We start from the raw sequence: 13,279 nt of genomic DNA, 5'->3' as shown, positions 1-13,279 counted from the left end.
TAGTTTTCATGCAATTTGAAACTTGCGATTTTTGCAAAAAAGGACACCCATTGCTATTTGCACTCGGGATAACTTGAGAACTAGGGGTGCGATTTCGGACTTTAGTGGACATATACGATGCCTAAACTGCTAAATAACTATAGACTGTATTTGTTTTGCTGCTAACGATTTGCTCACGATTTATTTGACATCATTTTTCTTTCTCTTCATTGATATTTATTTATCTTTATTGATATTTATTTATCTTTATTGATATATATATATATATATATATATATATATATATATATATATATATATATATATATATATTCTTTAACTATATGTTTTTCTTTGTTTCAGATCTGATCATGGCTTCTTCAATCAGACATAAATGTGTAAATAATCCTGATGCATTCTGTTATGTATGTGGCTGCCACACACTACTTTGTCAAAAGCGCAATATAACATCGTTTGTAAGGTATGCATATAAAGCCTATTTTGATGTTCCCCTTGGCGACCAAGACAAGAAATGGGCTCTTCATATTGTATGTCATAATTGTGAGGAAATGCTTCATGACTGGACAAAAGGAAAACGAAAGGGTCTGCCTTTTGGAGTTCCCATGGTTTGGCGAGAACCCAAGGACCACGTAACTGACTGCTATTTTTGCCTGGTCAACACAAAGGGTGTCAGCAAGAAAAACCGGCAAAAGATCTCCTATCCCTGTATTCCCTCAGCAATTCGACCTACTCTGCACTCTGAGGAACTCCCCGTTCCAGTCTTTAATGGTTTTGTCTTATCTGAAGATGAAGGCAGTGAACATGATCAGCAAGAGCACGAGGGTCGTGATGACGGGCTTCAAGAAATGGTTTCAGAATCCAAAGCCTCCTCATCTGATACCAAACAGTCATCAGCCCCTCAGCAGTTTAGCCAACCGGAATTGAATGACAGTGCGTGATTTGGGGCTCTCCAAGAAAGTTGCTGAGTTATTAGCCTCCAGGCAGCAAGAAAAAAATCTACTTGACCACTCTGCAAATGTTTCATATTTCCGAAAGTGGGACCAGATCTTTGTCGCCTTTTTCTCAGAAGACAAGCAGTTTGTTTACTGCCACGATATCCCAGGTCTTCTCAGGCAATTAGGTGTTACTTCGTATAATCCAACATAATGGCGAATATTTCTGGATACCTCTAAGCGCAGCCTTAAGTGTATTCTCTTGCACAATGGCAATGTTTATGGAGCGGTTCCAGTTGGTCACTCAGTGCATTTGCGAGAAGAACATAATGACATAAAAATGGTCATTGACTTACTCAAATATCACGAGCACAACTGGATAATTTGTGTGGACCTGAAAATGGTCAACGTTCTCCTTGGTCAACAGAAAGGCTTCACAAAGTTTCCATGCCATCTCTGCATGTGGGACAGCCGAGCTCGAGAGAAACACTGGATCCAGAAGGAGTGGCCCATCCGTGAAACTCTGGAAGCAGGCATGCCAAACATTGTGAATGACCCAATCGTCAGCCGAGAGAAGATCATTTTCCCCCCACTCCATGTCAAGCTCGGCTTGATGAAACAGTTCGTGAAGGCATTGAGTACTGATGGTGAATGTTTTCAACATATAGTTTCTGCTTTTCCTGCTTTGTCTTTCGAGAAGATCAAAGCAGGTGTGTTCGATGGACCTCAAATTCGTGCCCTTGTACATGATGAGGAATTTGTAAGGAAGATGAATGACAAGGAGAAGACAGTGTGGCTGTCTTTCATCACAGTTATACAAAACTTTCTTGGTAACAAAAAGGCAGATAACTATGAGTTTCTGGTTACGAGAATGCTGTTGGCTTTTTGCGAGTTTGGGTGCAACATGAGTGTCAAGCTCCATTTCCTGAATAGTCACCTTGATCAATTCCCTGAGAACCTTGGGGCTGTAAGTCAGGAACAGGGAGAGCACTTCCATCAGGACCTCATGATGATGGTAGAGCGCTACCAAGGGCAATAGGACAAAAATATGATGGCAGACTACTGCTGGAGCATCAAACGAGATTGCCCTGTGGAAGTCCACAAACGCAAGAGGTACAAGCGCAAATTCTTGCCTGAATAGGACCTATTTAAACTTTGCATTCCATCCTTATCAATTGTTCTGAATCACCTATCGTCTTTATGTCGAAATATATGTCAATTTAAATTTGCTTTTCATTCAAATTGTAACATACTAAATAAATGTTGAAAATGTTGAATTGCAAAATATATGTTTAATATCAATTTGCTTTTAATACAAATTGTAACTTACCAAATAAATGTTGATAAAGGTGGATTGCAAAAAAATCTAGAGCTTACAGAGAGAAACTAACTTCAGATTTGAATTCAGCACACTCAAATTTGGTAAGATCAAGTGCTGGTATCAATGCAACAAAAACTTTGTTCTCCAGTGAATCCCTTGCTCAGGTGATCCATGGACTAGGAGAAGGCTTTTGATGTTTCTCATACCTGACTGTTTGAAGTTTTGCAGTGTTTTGGTTTTGGGCCCTTCTTTTCATCACATATACATTTATGTTATTCTCACATATTGTCGCGTCAGAGGCATCATTAAAACGGTTGCTCTGAGCCCTAGGTCCTGTAAATGCCTCCGTGGATTCTGCAACAGTGGTTAACCTGCATTCAAAGTTAAAAGGATTCCCCAAGGTTCATCAGACATCGCCGAAACTGGTGGTGATCGCACGGGAAAGCAGGAAGACGTTCCTTTACAATTAAAATGGTTTATTAAAGGTATATGGGAAGGGAGAGTGATATACACCCTTATACCACCCTGATATACCTATCTGCTGATATATCAGCACACATTTATACCACCCCTCTTCTCGCTCCCCGCTCTCGCTCTCACCTCTCTTTCTCTTGCTCTCACCTCTCTTTCTCTTGCTCCGACCCCCCATCCTCTGGGAGTGTATAGTGATGTGTGGTGAGGCGTCACTCTACCCCCCCTTTTCTCTCTCTCTCTCCCCCCCCCCCCCCCACTAATCTCTCTCTCACACACCTCTCTCTCCCTTTTTATATTTACGTTAGCGAAGTGACGGTGGTATTTGCTATGACAGTCATGCTTCTCGAAGCAAGATAAAAAGGTATAAATGTACACGAAAGAAGCACACAAACAGCCACAGTGACCACAAGAGCAGCAGCAACAACAGCTAAGGGTAATAAAAGATCCTTTTTTCGAGTGTTTCACTTCATTTTACATCCTCATTGAGATTCTCAGATGGACGTGCTGAGATGTTTCAGTAGTTTATGATAATGCATGCATACATGGGTGCACCAGGCGTGGTTAAGAGAGTCACGTAACCTGCCCATGTTCCGACGCTGTGCTGTGTTGTGTTGTGTTGTGTTGTGTTGTGTTGTGTTGTGCCCATGTCCGAATTAAACCTGTTGTTCCCATTTCAGAGCCTTCGTCCCTGTCTCTCGAGTTCATTACAGTGACGACAAGGACGTCTTCATGCATCAGCATATTGCATGAATAAGCAGCGGGGGATGATTGGGAAGACTATACGGATCGTCTGTGGCAGTACTTCGTGGCAAACAAAATGGACACCGATGAGGACGATGAAAGACAGCGAGCTGTGTTTCTGATCGTATGCGGGGCCCCGACGTACAGCTTCATCAAAGATCTTCTTGCCTCAGCCAAACCTTCTGACAAGTCGAAGGAAGAGCTCGTCAATCTCATGAAAAGACATTATCACCTTAAACCGGGAAAGATTGTCTCGAGATATAGATTTTATACCCACCATCATCAAGATGGTCAGTCAGCATCCGAGTTTGTGGCTGATTTACGCCGACTCGCCGAATATTGTGAGTTCACAGATAAACTCAAAGAGATGTTCCGTGATTTCTTCATAATAGCCATCAATGATGACTCAATTCTGCGGAAACTGAATCCGACCCCAATTTGGCTAAAGTTATGGAAATAGCCACTGCGTGTGTGCAAACTGCCGAGAGCCTGCGTGTGATCTCGAACAAGTCAAAAGTTATCCAGCAGATCCCATCGGTTAACAAGGTAACCTTTGACTACAAGCAAAAGTGTGTTAGCAAGCCATCAAATTCATCTCCACCTCCTAACATTTCTGTATATACCCGGAAGGTTGGGGTAACTTGTTGGCATTGTGGTGGTAATCATCAAGCTGCAAGAAGACGTCGACCTCCACCAGGTCATCCACTGGTCCCATCGACGAAGCCATGACATGTATATGCTCCCGTGCCCAAAGCTGAACACAACTCTAACTCTGAACTCCAACTGCAACTGCAAAACTCCAACTACCACACTGGGTCTTTAACCCCCTTTCTGTCTGTCTGTCTGTCTGTTTGTTTGTTTGTCTAGAACACAAAAACAACTGATGTGCTCCTTATGGTCATGGCCCTCATAAACTTTGGGAATGCCTTCATGCACGATGGGTCCCTATCATTGGCCGCCCGCAGCTGTGGGTGTGCCATCTTCCGGGCTGTCAGGTGGCCCCAATTTTTTTTTTAAAAAAGTCTTGCACCTTACTCCAAGCAAGGCTCCGCAGCTGATCTCACCGCCATGGCCTGCCGTCAACTGGCTAAACAGTCCGTTTTAGTGTTTCTTTTGAAAGCGCAATGAGCTTTCCATGTGCCCCACCAATGCAGGTGATATGGATATTCATGGACAGGCGATTCATTGACGACGAACGAAACCGGGGTGAGTTCAATTACCAAGTTTCTTGTAGAGTGCTTACCAAGCGGCTTAAGCACTCAAGCAAGCACTCCATTCAAAACCGTTGATAAAAAACGGCGGGCTTGACAAGCGATAGCAAGCTGCTTTATCAATGAACACACTCCTGGGATGGATAATAGTCGGATGTTGTTTCCAAGGAACATCCAGTGATGGTAGTTGTTGTTTTAGGGTCAATGATTTGGCAGTGATAGTAGTTGTTGTTTTAGGGTCAATGATTTGGCAGTGATAGTAGTTGTTTTAGGGTCAATGATTTGGCAGTGATAGTAGTTGTTTTAGGGTCAATGATTTGGCAGTGATAGTAGTTGTTTTAGGGTCAATGATTTGGCAGTGAAGGTAGTTGTTGTTTTAGGGTCAATGATTTGGCAGTGATAGTAGTTGTTGTTTTAGGGTCAATGATTTGGCATGATCGTAGTTGTTGTTTTAGGGTCAATGATTTGGCAGTGATAGAAGTTGTTGTTTTAGGGTCGAGTTAACCGGCGGTGAAGGTAGTTGTTGTTTTAGGGTCGAGTTAACCGACGGTGAAGGTAGTTGTTGTTTTAGGGTCGAGTTAACCGGCGGTGAAGGTCGTATCCAAAATTCCTCGCTCTTCACACTGCGTGCATCACATTTCCGATCGTGTGAGCATATTATTAATAGTAATAATAATGTATTGGTTCGGCCATCGGCCTTTGGGTGACGCAGTCGCGAAATTCGCTGCACTTTAAATGACGGAGGTTGGTGAATGTTTCCTTGATCGCTCGTACTCGGACTGGATTAATCCAATGTGTGTTCCGAACGCAAACACATTTATTTCCGTGCGGACAGTCAGGAGAGTGGGGAACGATTGATGGAAAATGTATTCTTACTGGCTGTCGACCCTGTGGTTGGGTCATCGGTTCCAGCGACCGACAAACCCTCACCCGCGTTTAACCTCCGTTTAACATGACTGTGCTTCACTGACGAAGACCCTCTCCCCGTGACTTGGGTTATGTCCCATGTACCGGAAAGTTAAAACAAACGATTCTACATGTGTGCGGTCCTCGACACGTGTGTCCACTGGTCTACATGTGTGCGGTCCTCGACACGTGTGTCCACTGGTCTACATGTGTGCGGTCCTCGACACGTGTGTCCACTGGTCTACATGTGTGCGGTCCTCGACACGTGTGTCCACTGGTCTACATGTGTGCGGTCTTCGACACGTGTGTCCACTGGTCTACATGTGTGCGATCTTCGACACGTGTGTCCACTGGTCTACATGTGTGCAGTCTTCGACACGTGTGTCCACTGGTCTACATGTGTGCGGTCTTCGACACATGTGTCCACTGGTCTACATGTGTGCGATCTTCGACACGTGTGTCCACTGGTCTACATGTGTGCAGTCTTCGACACATGTGTCCACTGGTCTACATGTGTGCGATCTTCGACACGTGTGTCCACTGGTCTACATGTGTGCAGTCTTCGACACGTGTGTCCACTGGTCTACATGTGTGCGGTCTTCGACACGTGTGTCCACTGGTCTACATGTGTGCAGTCTTCGACATGTGTGTCCACTGGTCTACATGTGTGCGGTCTTCGACACGTGTGTCCACTGGTCTACATGTGTGCAGTCTTCGACATGTGTGTCCACTGGTCTACATGTGTGCAGTCTTCGACACGTGTGTCCACTGGTCTACATGTGTGCGGTCTTCGACACGTGTGTCCACTGCTCTACATGTGTGCGGTCTTCGACATGTGTGTCCACTGGTCTACATGTGTGCAGTCTTCGACACGTGTGTCCACTGGTCTACATGTGTGCGGTCCTCGACACGTGTGTCCACTGGTCTACATGTGTGCGATCTTCGACACGTGTGTCCACTGGTCTACATGTGTGCAGTGTTCGACACGTGTGTCCACTGGTCTACATGTGTGCGATCTTTGACACGTTTGTCCACTGGTCTACATGTGTGCGGTCTTTCGACACCTGTGTCCACTGGTCTACATGTGTGCGGTCTTCGACGCTTGTGTCCACTGGTCTACATGTGTGCGGTCTTCGACACGTGTGTCCACTGGTCTACATGTGTGCAGTCTTCGACACGTTTGTCCACTGGTCTACATGTGTGCGATCTTCGACACGTTTGTCCACTGGTCTACATGTGTGCGGTCTTTCGACGCTTGTGTCCACTGGTCTACATGTGTGCGGTCTTCGACGCTTGTGTCCACTGGTCTACATGTGTGCGATCTTCGACACGTGTGTCCACTGGTCTCCATGTGTGTAGTCTTCGACACGTGTCCACTGGTCCACACGCGTGCGATCTTTGACACGTGTCGGCTCGGCTGAACGTGTGCGGTCTTTGACATGTGTCCGCTCGGCTGAACGTGTGCGGTCTTTGACATGTGTCCGCTGACCTACACGCTTGCGGTCTTCGAAACCCTGTCGTCCTGTTGTACGATCTTGTAATAATTAACATGTGTACATGATAAATGATATTACTTTTGTGATGGATTTATATTGAAGATCTACACGGGTCGTTCCCACATGTTGATAAAATAAATCAGAGAAAGGTAAAATCGTCAAAGACAATCTGTGGGCAGTCGATCATCCATGTAGGCCAACAGTGTTAATGAAGTGCTTATGGTAGTGAAACTATCTGGCATGTTTCGTGCTGCCTTGTGTACCTGAGCTCGGTGTACTTGCAATCACTGTGCTCTGTGTTTGACGAGATACGTCTGCGATGAAACATTTTGTACTTTATTGCCTGATCTAATCACAGTCTGATGAACCCTATTGATAGCATATGCAATAATACATGATGAACTACTGTGCACGCAGCCATGGTCGTTTCCACAAACCTGCAATCACCATCATGACCGGGAAGCCTCCAAGCAGAGGGGGCCTTCGGGGTTTGGATGACGTTCTGATGCACATTGTTGACGAAGCCCAGGTGGAGTAAACATATGCCACTAGTGTTTATTTTTCTTGCACAGCTTGTTTCATATTTTTAGGAACACCAATCGGACCAAAATGTATGTGCAACATCTGCAAATCTAAATAGTCACCTTACATATCTTCGGATTCTGGAAATGATGCGAAGCCATTGACAATCCTGAGTCTTGAAGCTGAGGGATCTTGGTTTTGTTGCGCACAATCGTACAACCGACTGCTCTGTTGGTGTAATAACTATGACTGTGGTGTCAATGTGACCTCTACCTGAGCACTTGCCCTTGTTTGTGGAGAAAGGGGTGAATGGCATACAAAGTATTGGCTTTAGAAATAGTATGGTGACAGAACGTAACGGTAACACTTGCGGTGGGGAAATACCCTGTTGCAAACAAGCAGGTGGATGGATGAATTGGAAGAGAGAGAGAGAGAAGAGAGAAGAGAAGAGAGGAAAGATATTGTGACTTTCAGGTAATATTGATGGGTGTGAGTGGAGCTAACAGGTGGAGATGATCATCACGTAGGTATGTGAAGATGACGGTGTCATCTTTGAGCCCAAAAGAGAAGAGTGGAATTCTGATTTACTTCAGCTTTCGATTCCTGGAAGACGAATGGAATTGAAGAGGTGGTTCTACAAGTGGAAGGAAAGGGGAACAAAATGGTGGAGGTGAGGAAGCCGGCATTTTGGATGGTTAACAAGGAGAGGGTCCGTGGAACAATGTATGAACAAAACATCATATTTAGGGGCTGTGGAATGACGGAGGATTGAAAGAGCAGGTGGAGCTCAACAGATCCACCAACCTGTTTGCAATGAAAGAAAACCATTCCCTCTGCCTCTTAGTGTGAGTTGCCAAAGATGTTCAGTGCTTTGCATACAGCCGCGCTCCAATCAGCTTGAGGTAATGTCATGAAGAATATACAGGGTGTCCCAAAAAAATATACAACTTTTCATCTGCAAAGAGGATGGTCATAACATATATATTTTTAAAAGATGTATGGCTGGATAGAAAGCTGAAAGGTTGAAGTTTATTGTATCAATGTCAAAATTGCCACCAAAATTTAAATTTTGGTTTAGAATCGTCGTTTTCTTTAAGACCACATGTTCAACGTAGGCTCCACGTTGTCCGATCACTGCCTGCAAACGCGTTGTCATGTTCTCCGTCACTTTGGGAAACGTTTCCTGAGGAATGTTCGAGATTTCTCGTTGTATGTTTTCCTTCAGCTGATCAAGAGTCTGAGGCCTAGGGTTTCCATAGATCCTGTCCTTGAGATACCCCCACAAGAAGAAATCTGGAGGAGTAAGGTCAGTGGAATACGGTGGCCACTCAACGTCTTCGTAGAGGTAGATAAAGCGGCCCTCAAAATGTTGGTTGAGAAAACGCCTCGTTTCCCTGGCTGTATGGGGCGGTGCCCCATCCTGCTGGAACCACTGGGTTCTCATCTGGATCAGGTTGTTTCTCCTACGGGCCTGAGTACGTAGTTCAGGCAGATAGAATTCCTGAATCATTTCGTGATCGTTCCTCTGGTTTACCGTGCAAGTGCGTCCCTGGTCATCTTCAAAGAAGTATGGACCAATTATCCCACACCAACCAATCGCCACCCACATGGTGACTGAGAACAGATCAAGGCACCAGTTCAGTTGATGCATTACCAGGATTTTCAGTTCCCCAGTACTGAAAGTTTTGCTTGTTTACCTCCCCGGACAAGTGAGCATGGCATTCGTCCGTCATGTGAAGTTTTTTGACGAAGTCTGCATCTTCCTCCAACTTTCCTGAGAACCAATTTGCAAAGTGTAGTCGTTTGTGTTTCTGTTGATCAGAAAGCACCGTTTCCGTTTGAATTTTGTATGGAAAGGCATGAATGTCTTGGCGAAGGATTCTCTGAACGGTGCTCTTATGAATGTTTGTCTCGGCAGAAAGTCGTCGAATCGATTTTTTTGGACTCTGAACGACCACCTGTCTCACCATTTCCACATTTTCTTCACTACGACCTGTCCTCTTCCGACCACTGTGACCCTTGTGAAGGTCACAGATGGTTCCCACATTGGTAAACTTTGCGATGGTGCACTTTATTGTCCGAAAATTTGGTGCATGGCGCAAGTGGATACCAAAATGTCTTGAGTAAAGACGTTGCACCTGTATGACACTTTTTGTCTGGTGCCAAAGTTCAACAACTTTCGTCCGTTGTTGTACGGTCAGTCTTTGCATTTTTCTGGTGCTTGCTTGGTATCAAAATAAACTTCAGGGTCTCTGCAACAAGAAATGAAGCATTAGTGACAAAATTACTGCTTTTTTAGGATCAAACGAAGCATTTTAAAAGTTGTATATTTTTTTGGGACACCCTATATATCTGCAATACGAAAGCTAAATGTTCAACGGTTTTTGAAACGTTCCGTATACAAAAGTAGATGGACCGATGATCTGTCGGTTGATCTATTGGTCACTTGGACATAGCTCATTTTCATGTCCCCTGTCACCGACCTTGTCCATTTGCTTGTGTTCGCATCACAGAGTGGTATCCAGGAGTGAGAGGTGTGAAGTGGAAGTGCCACCCATAGGGGAGAGCTGTATTACATTGAACTATGTATGATAAAGTCCTTTTGTCGGCTGTGATTACTGACAAAGGACTGAACACTCGGGAGGATGTCAAGTATATGGCTGGCGTCGGAGGCCACTTTTAAAATGAAGTGTGTGTGGGAGAAGTTGTGGGTTATTGATGCCCAAAAGTCCAAGAGACTGGACTTCTTCCAGTAGCTAATACGCTTCGAAAGCGACGCCGTGAGGATCTGACACTTGTCTGGATTGATTAACGTGTTTGATTTGTCAAACCATCATTTGATCCTTTCCACATTTGTGAAGGGGGAAGCAGCTGCTGCATATTCGTCATTCGAATATTCACGTGACGTTCGGTGTAATCAATTGCAAGATGGAAGAGAGGGTTTTCTTGGGCATCAGAGAGCATTGATGCTAATGAGGAAAGCAACTCGGCTGAAGGTGCTGCCTATGCCTCTATTAGGAGAGGTGATTAAAAAGATAGCATTTAAAGCGAATGCTTATGTGGAGGATGAAGAAGAAGCTGTTTGTCTGTGTGGTGGAAGTCCACAAGCCAGGAATGAAGGTGGCCTTGGATGCCACGGGCAGATAGCTTGGTGAACAGAGTAGAGTGACAGACAGTGTTGAAAGTCTGTGATATTTCTTGAGACACATCCTTCATCTCGCGTTTAAGATTTTGTTGTGGTTTTAGCTCCACATCCCGCATTATTATTATTATTATTATTTTATTACCTCCACCACCGAAGGTGGAAGGAGGTTAAGTTTTCACCCACTTTCTGTATAGTATGTTTGTAACTTGCAAAGTCGAAGATTTTTCAAACATATTGGTCAGTCGATTTTGTTTGTCTGTCTGTCTGTTTGTCGCTTACAGGTCACAATGTCAAACCGAACTTCACGAAACTTTACCACATGGTGGAGTTTATCATAAGGAAGAAGCCGATTGTTGTTTGAGGTCAAAAGGTCAAAAGGTCAACAACTTTGGTGAGATTTCTAAAGTCCTCAAGATTCATCCGATTGACTTGAAAATTAGAGAGGATTTCTATTTCAGGTCACCGGATTCAATCAGCCAATTACTTTTTAAGGTCAGCATAGACCAAAAGGTCAACATAGGCCCAAGGTGAACAACTAAGGTGGAATTTCTAAAATCCTCAATTTTCATCTCATTGACTTCAAATTTGAAGAGGATTTGCATATTTGGTCATTGAATTCAACCACCAATTATTTTGAGGTCAAATTTGTTTTATGGATTTTGCAAGTATCGTGCTCTGCACGACGTCTTCTTCTTGTTTGTTTGTTTATTTGTTTTTGTGCAGGATATCTCAAAAAGTAGTAGACAGATCCGGATGACATTTTGTGGGGCAGGTTGGGTGTGTGACAAGGACAAGCTGATTAGATTTTGATGAAGATCCGGATCCGGATCTGATATTTTTTTAAGTGATTCTTCACCATTGAGAAATAGGTTATACCTCAAAAAGTTGTGGACGGATTCGGACGAAACTTCATGGACATGCTGGGTGTGTGGCAAGGACAAATTGATTCGATTTTGATGAAGATCCGAATGATATGAGAATTATTTAATCTCTAAAGTGATGCTTTACCATTGAGGATAGGGCCAAAAACGATAAAGTACTGTGTAACATGGTATTTCAAAAATGCATTGGGCCTGATACGTTCTCGTGGATCAGGCATTACGTGGCGGCGATCTGCGCTCTACCGAGTGCCCTTCCAGTTAGTTTTGTTGTACTCTGCTTGTTCTTTCTTGAAAAAAATGTTAAGAGGCAATCACTGTACTAGCAATGGAGAGGAGGAGGAGATTGGGACCATACTCTGTACAGAGCGTTGTGCTGCTTCAGCAGTCTCCTTGGCTATTGGGCACAATCCTGGACGGGTCGCCACTCCGACACAGTATACCAGCATGCTGGCACTCATTTTGCCGACCTCGGAAGGATGACAGGCCGAGTTAACCCCACCTAGTATTAATTCAACAGCTGAACGGGATTTGAACTCAGGACCCTAGGATCCAAAGCCCGCTACACTAACCATTAAGCCAACACCAGGCATACTAGCAATGGGTCTTCATGAAATTCAACATTTTTGAGGAACAACGATTAGGAAAACCTAAAACCTCAGTTGCAAAAAGTTAATGACATTAAACTCAAAATGTGAATCACAAATTATGCACTTTTCAGCTGTTGTGTTGCACTGTTAGACCTTGTTTTTATAAGATGATATTGATAACAAGACAACCAGATCATCTAAACAATTCATTTCAAATATTTTTTTGGATTGATTGATCTCCCATCTCTTTTCAGACTGCACCAACTTTGTGGGTTTTTTTTTTTAATGATATTTCTTTTTTTGTTTTTTTTTAGGTCCATGGGAAGATGTATTTACTTGTTGAAAAAGGAACAGATGGTGGATTTCTCACACATCATTTTATTACATCTTATATAAGAGGTAAAGCTAAATTACTATGTTTTCCAGATAAAAATTGCAGCAAGCTGTATTGAAGGAAGTCTTGGTTAACAATGAGATGCAATGGTAATTGTGCGTGTTGATCGTTCTTTGTTATTTTGTTACAAAAATGAATGAGCAATACTAATAAATGTATTAACAATGTTAAATGAACTGACAATGTTAACAAATGTACTAAATCTCAAGACATGTATTGCTACATCCATGGGAAATGGTGGGGGCCCCAGGTCAGGTCAGGTATGTGAGCATGCGCCAGAGCAGCGCGTCGCTGCATCCATTTTCTGCCGTTACTTCTTGGGCCTCCGTCAGGGCATCCCCCAGGCAGATCTCCTTGAGATGCTGATCAACCTGCTGCAACCACGAGGCACGTGGTCGGCCAGTTGGCCTCCTCCACTTACGAGGCTCTCTCACTGAGAGAACCTGGCAAACAGGATCAGCATCAGGAAAACGAGCCACATTTCCGTACAGCCGCAGCTGATGCTCACAGACTATGCAGGTAATAAAATCTCATCTGAATCTCTCTCAGCAACTGCTCGTTGGACACAAAGTCTGACCAATGATAACTAAGGATTCTCCGAAGAGACCTGGTACCGAAGTAGTTAAGTCACCATAGCAGATCCTTGTTCAGAGTCCAAGTCTCACATCT

At 43.9% G+C, this 13,279-nt stretch overlaps 1 protein-coding gene across 4 annotated transcripts in view; it reads left to right on the top strand.

Moving 5' to 3' along the window:
* Window positions 1–5,169: 5,169 nt before the first annotated feature.
* Window positions 5,170–13,279, top strand: part of ELP6 (elongator acetyltransferase complex subunit 6) — a 36,755-nt gene continuing 28,645 nt past the window's right edge. Inside the window, exons 1-4 of one of the 4 annotated variants that reach the window (XM_085879807.1) lie at window positions 5,303–5,327; window positions 7,499–7,610; window positions 11,030–11,139; window positions 12,531–12,615. In XM_085879807.1, the coding sequence (XP_085735933.1) occupies window positions 12,543–12,615 (73 nt within the window). In that variant the 5' untranslated portion in view covers window positions 5,303–5,327; window positions 7,499–7,610; window positions 11,030–11,139; window positions 12,531–12,542. Of the gene's footprint in view, window positions 5,424–7,498; window positions 7,611–11,029; window positions 11,140–12,530; window positions 12,616–13,279 lie in introns of all 4 variants that reach the window. The other 3 variants (XM_085879804.1, XM_085879805.1, XM_085879808.1) reach the window with 3 other exon arrangements.

Source organism: Eptatretus burgeri, chromosome 4 (assembly GCF_056783735.1).
Source record: "Eptatretus burgeri isolate ZD-2024b chromosome 4, Ebu_testis_v1, whole genome shotgun sequence".
NCBI classification, from domain to species: domain Eukaryota; kingdom Metazoa; phylum Chordata; class Myxini; order Myxiniformes; family Myxinidae; genus Eptatretus; species Eptatretus burgeri.
The sequence above is the reverse complement of the archived record's forward strand: the minus strand, read 5'-3'. Positions and strand labels throughout refer to the sequence as shown.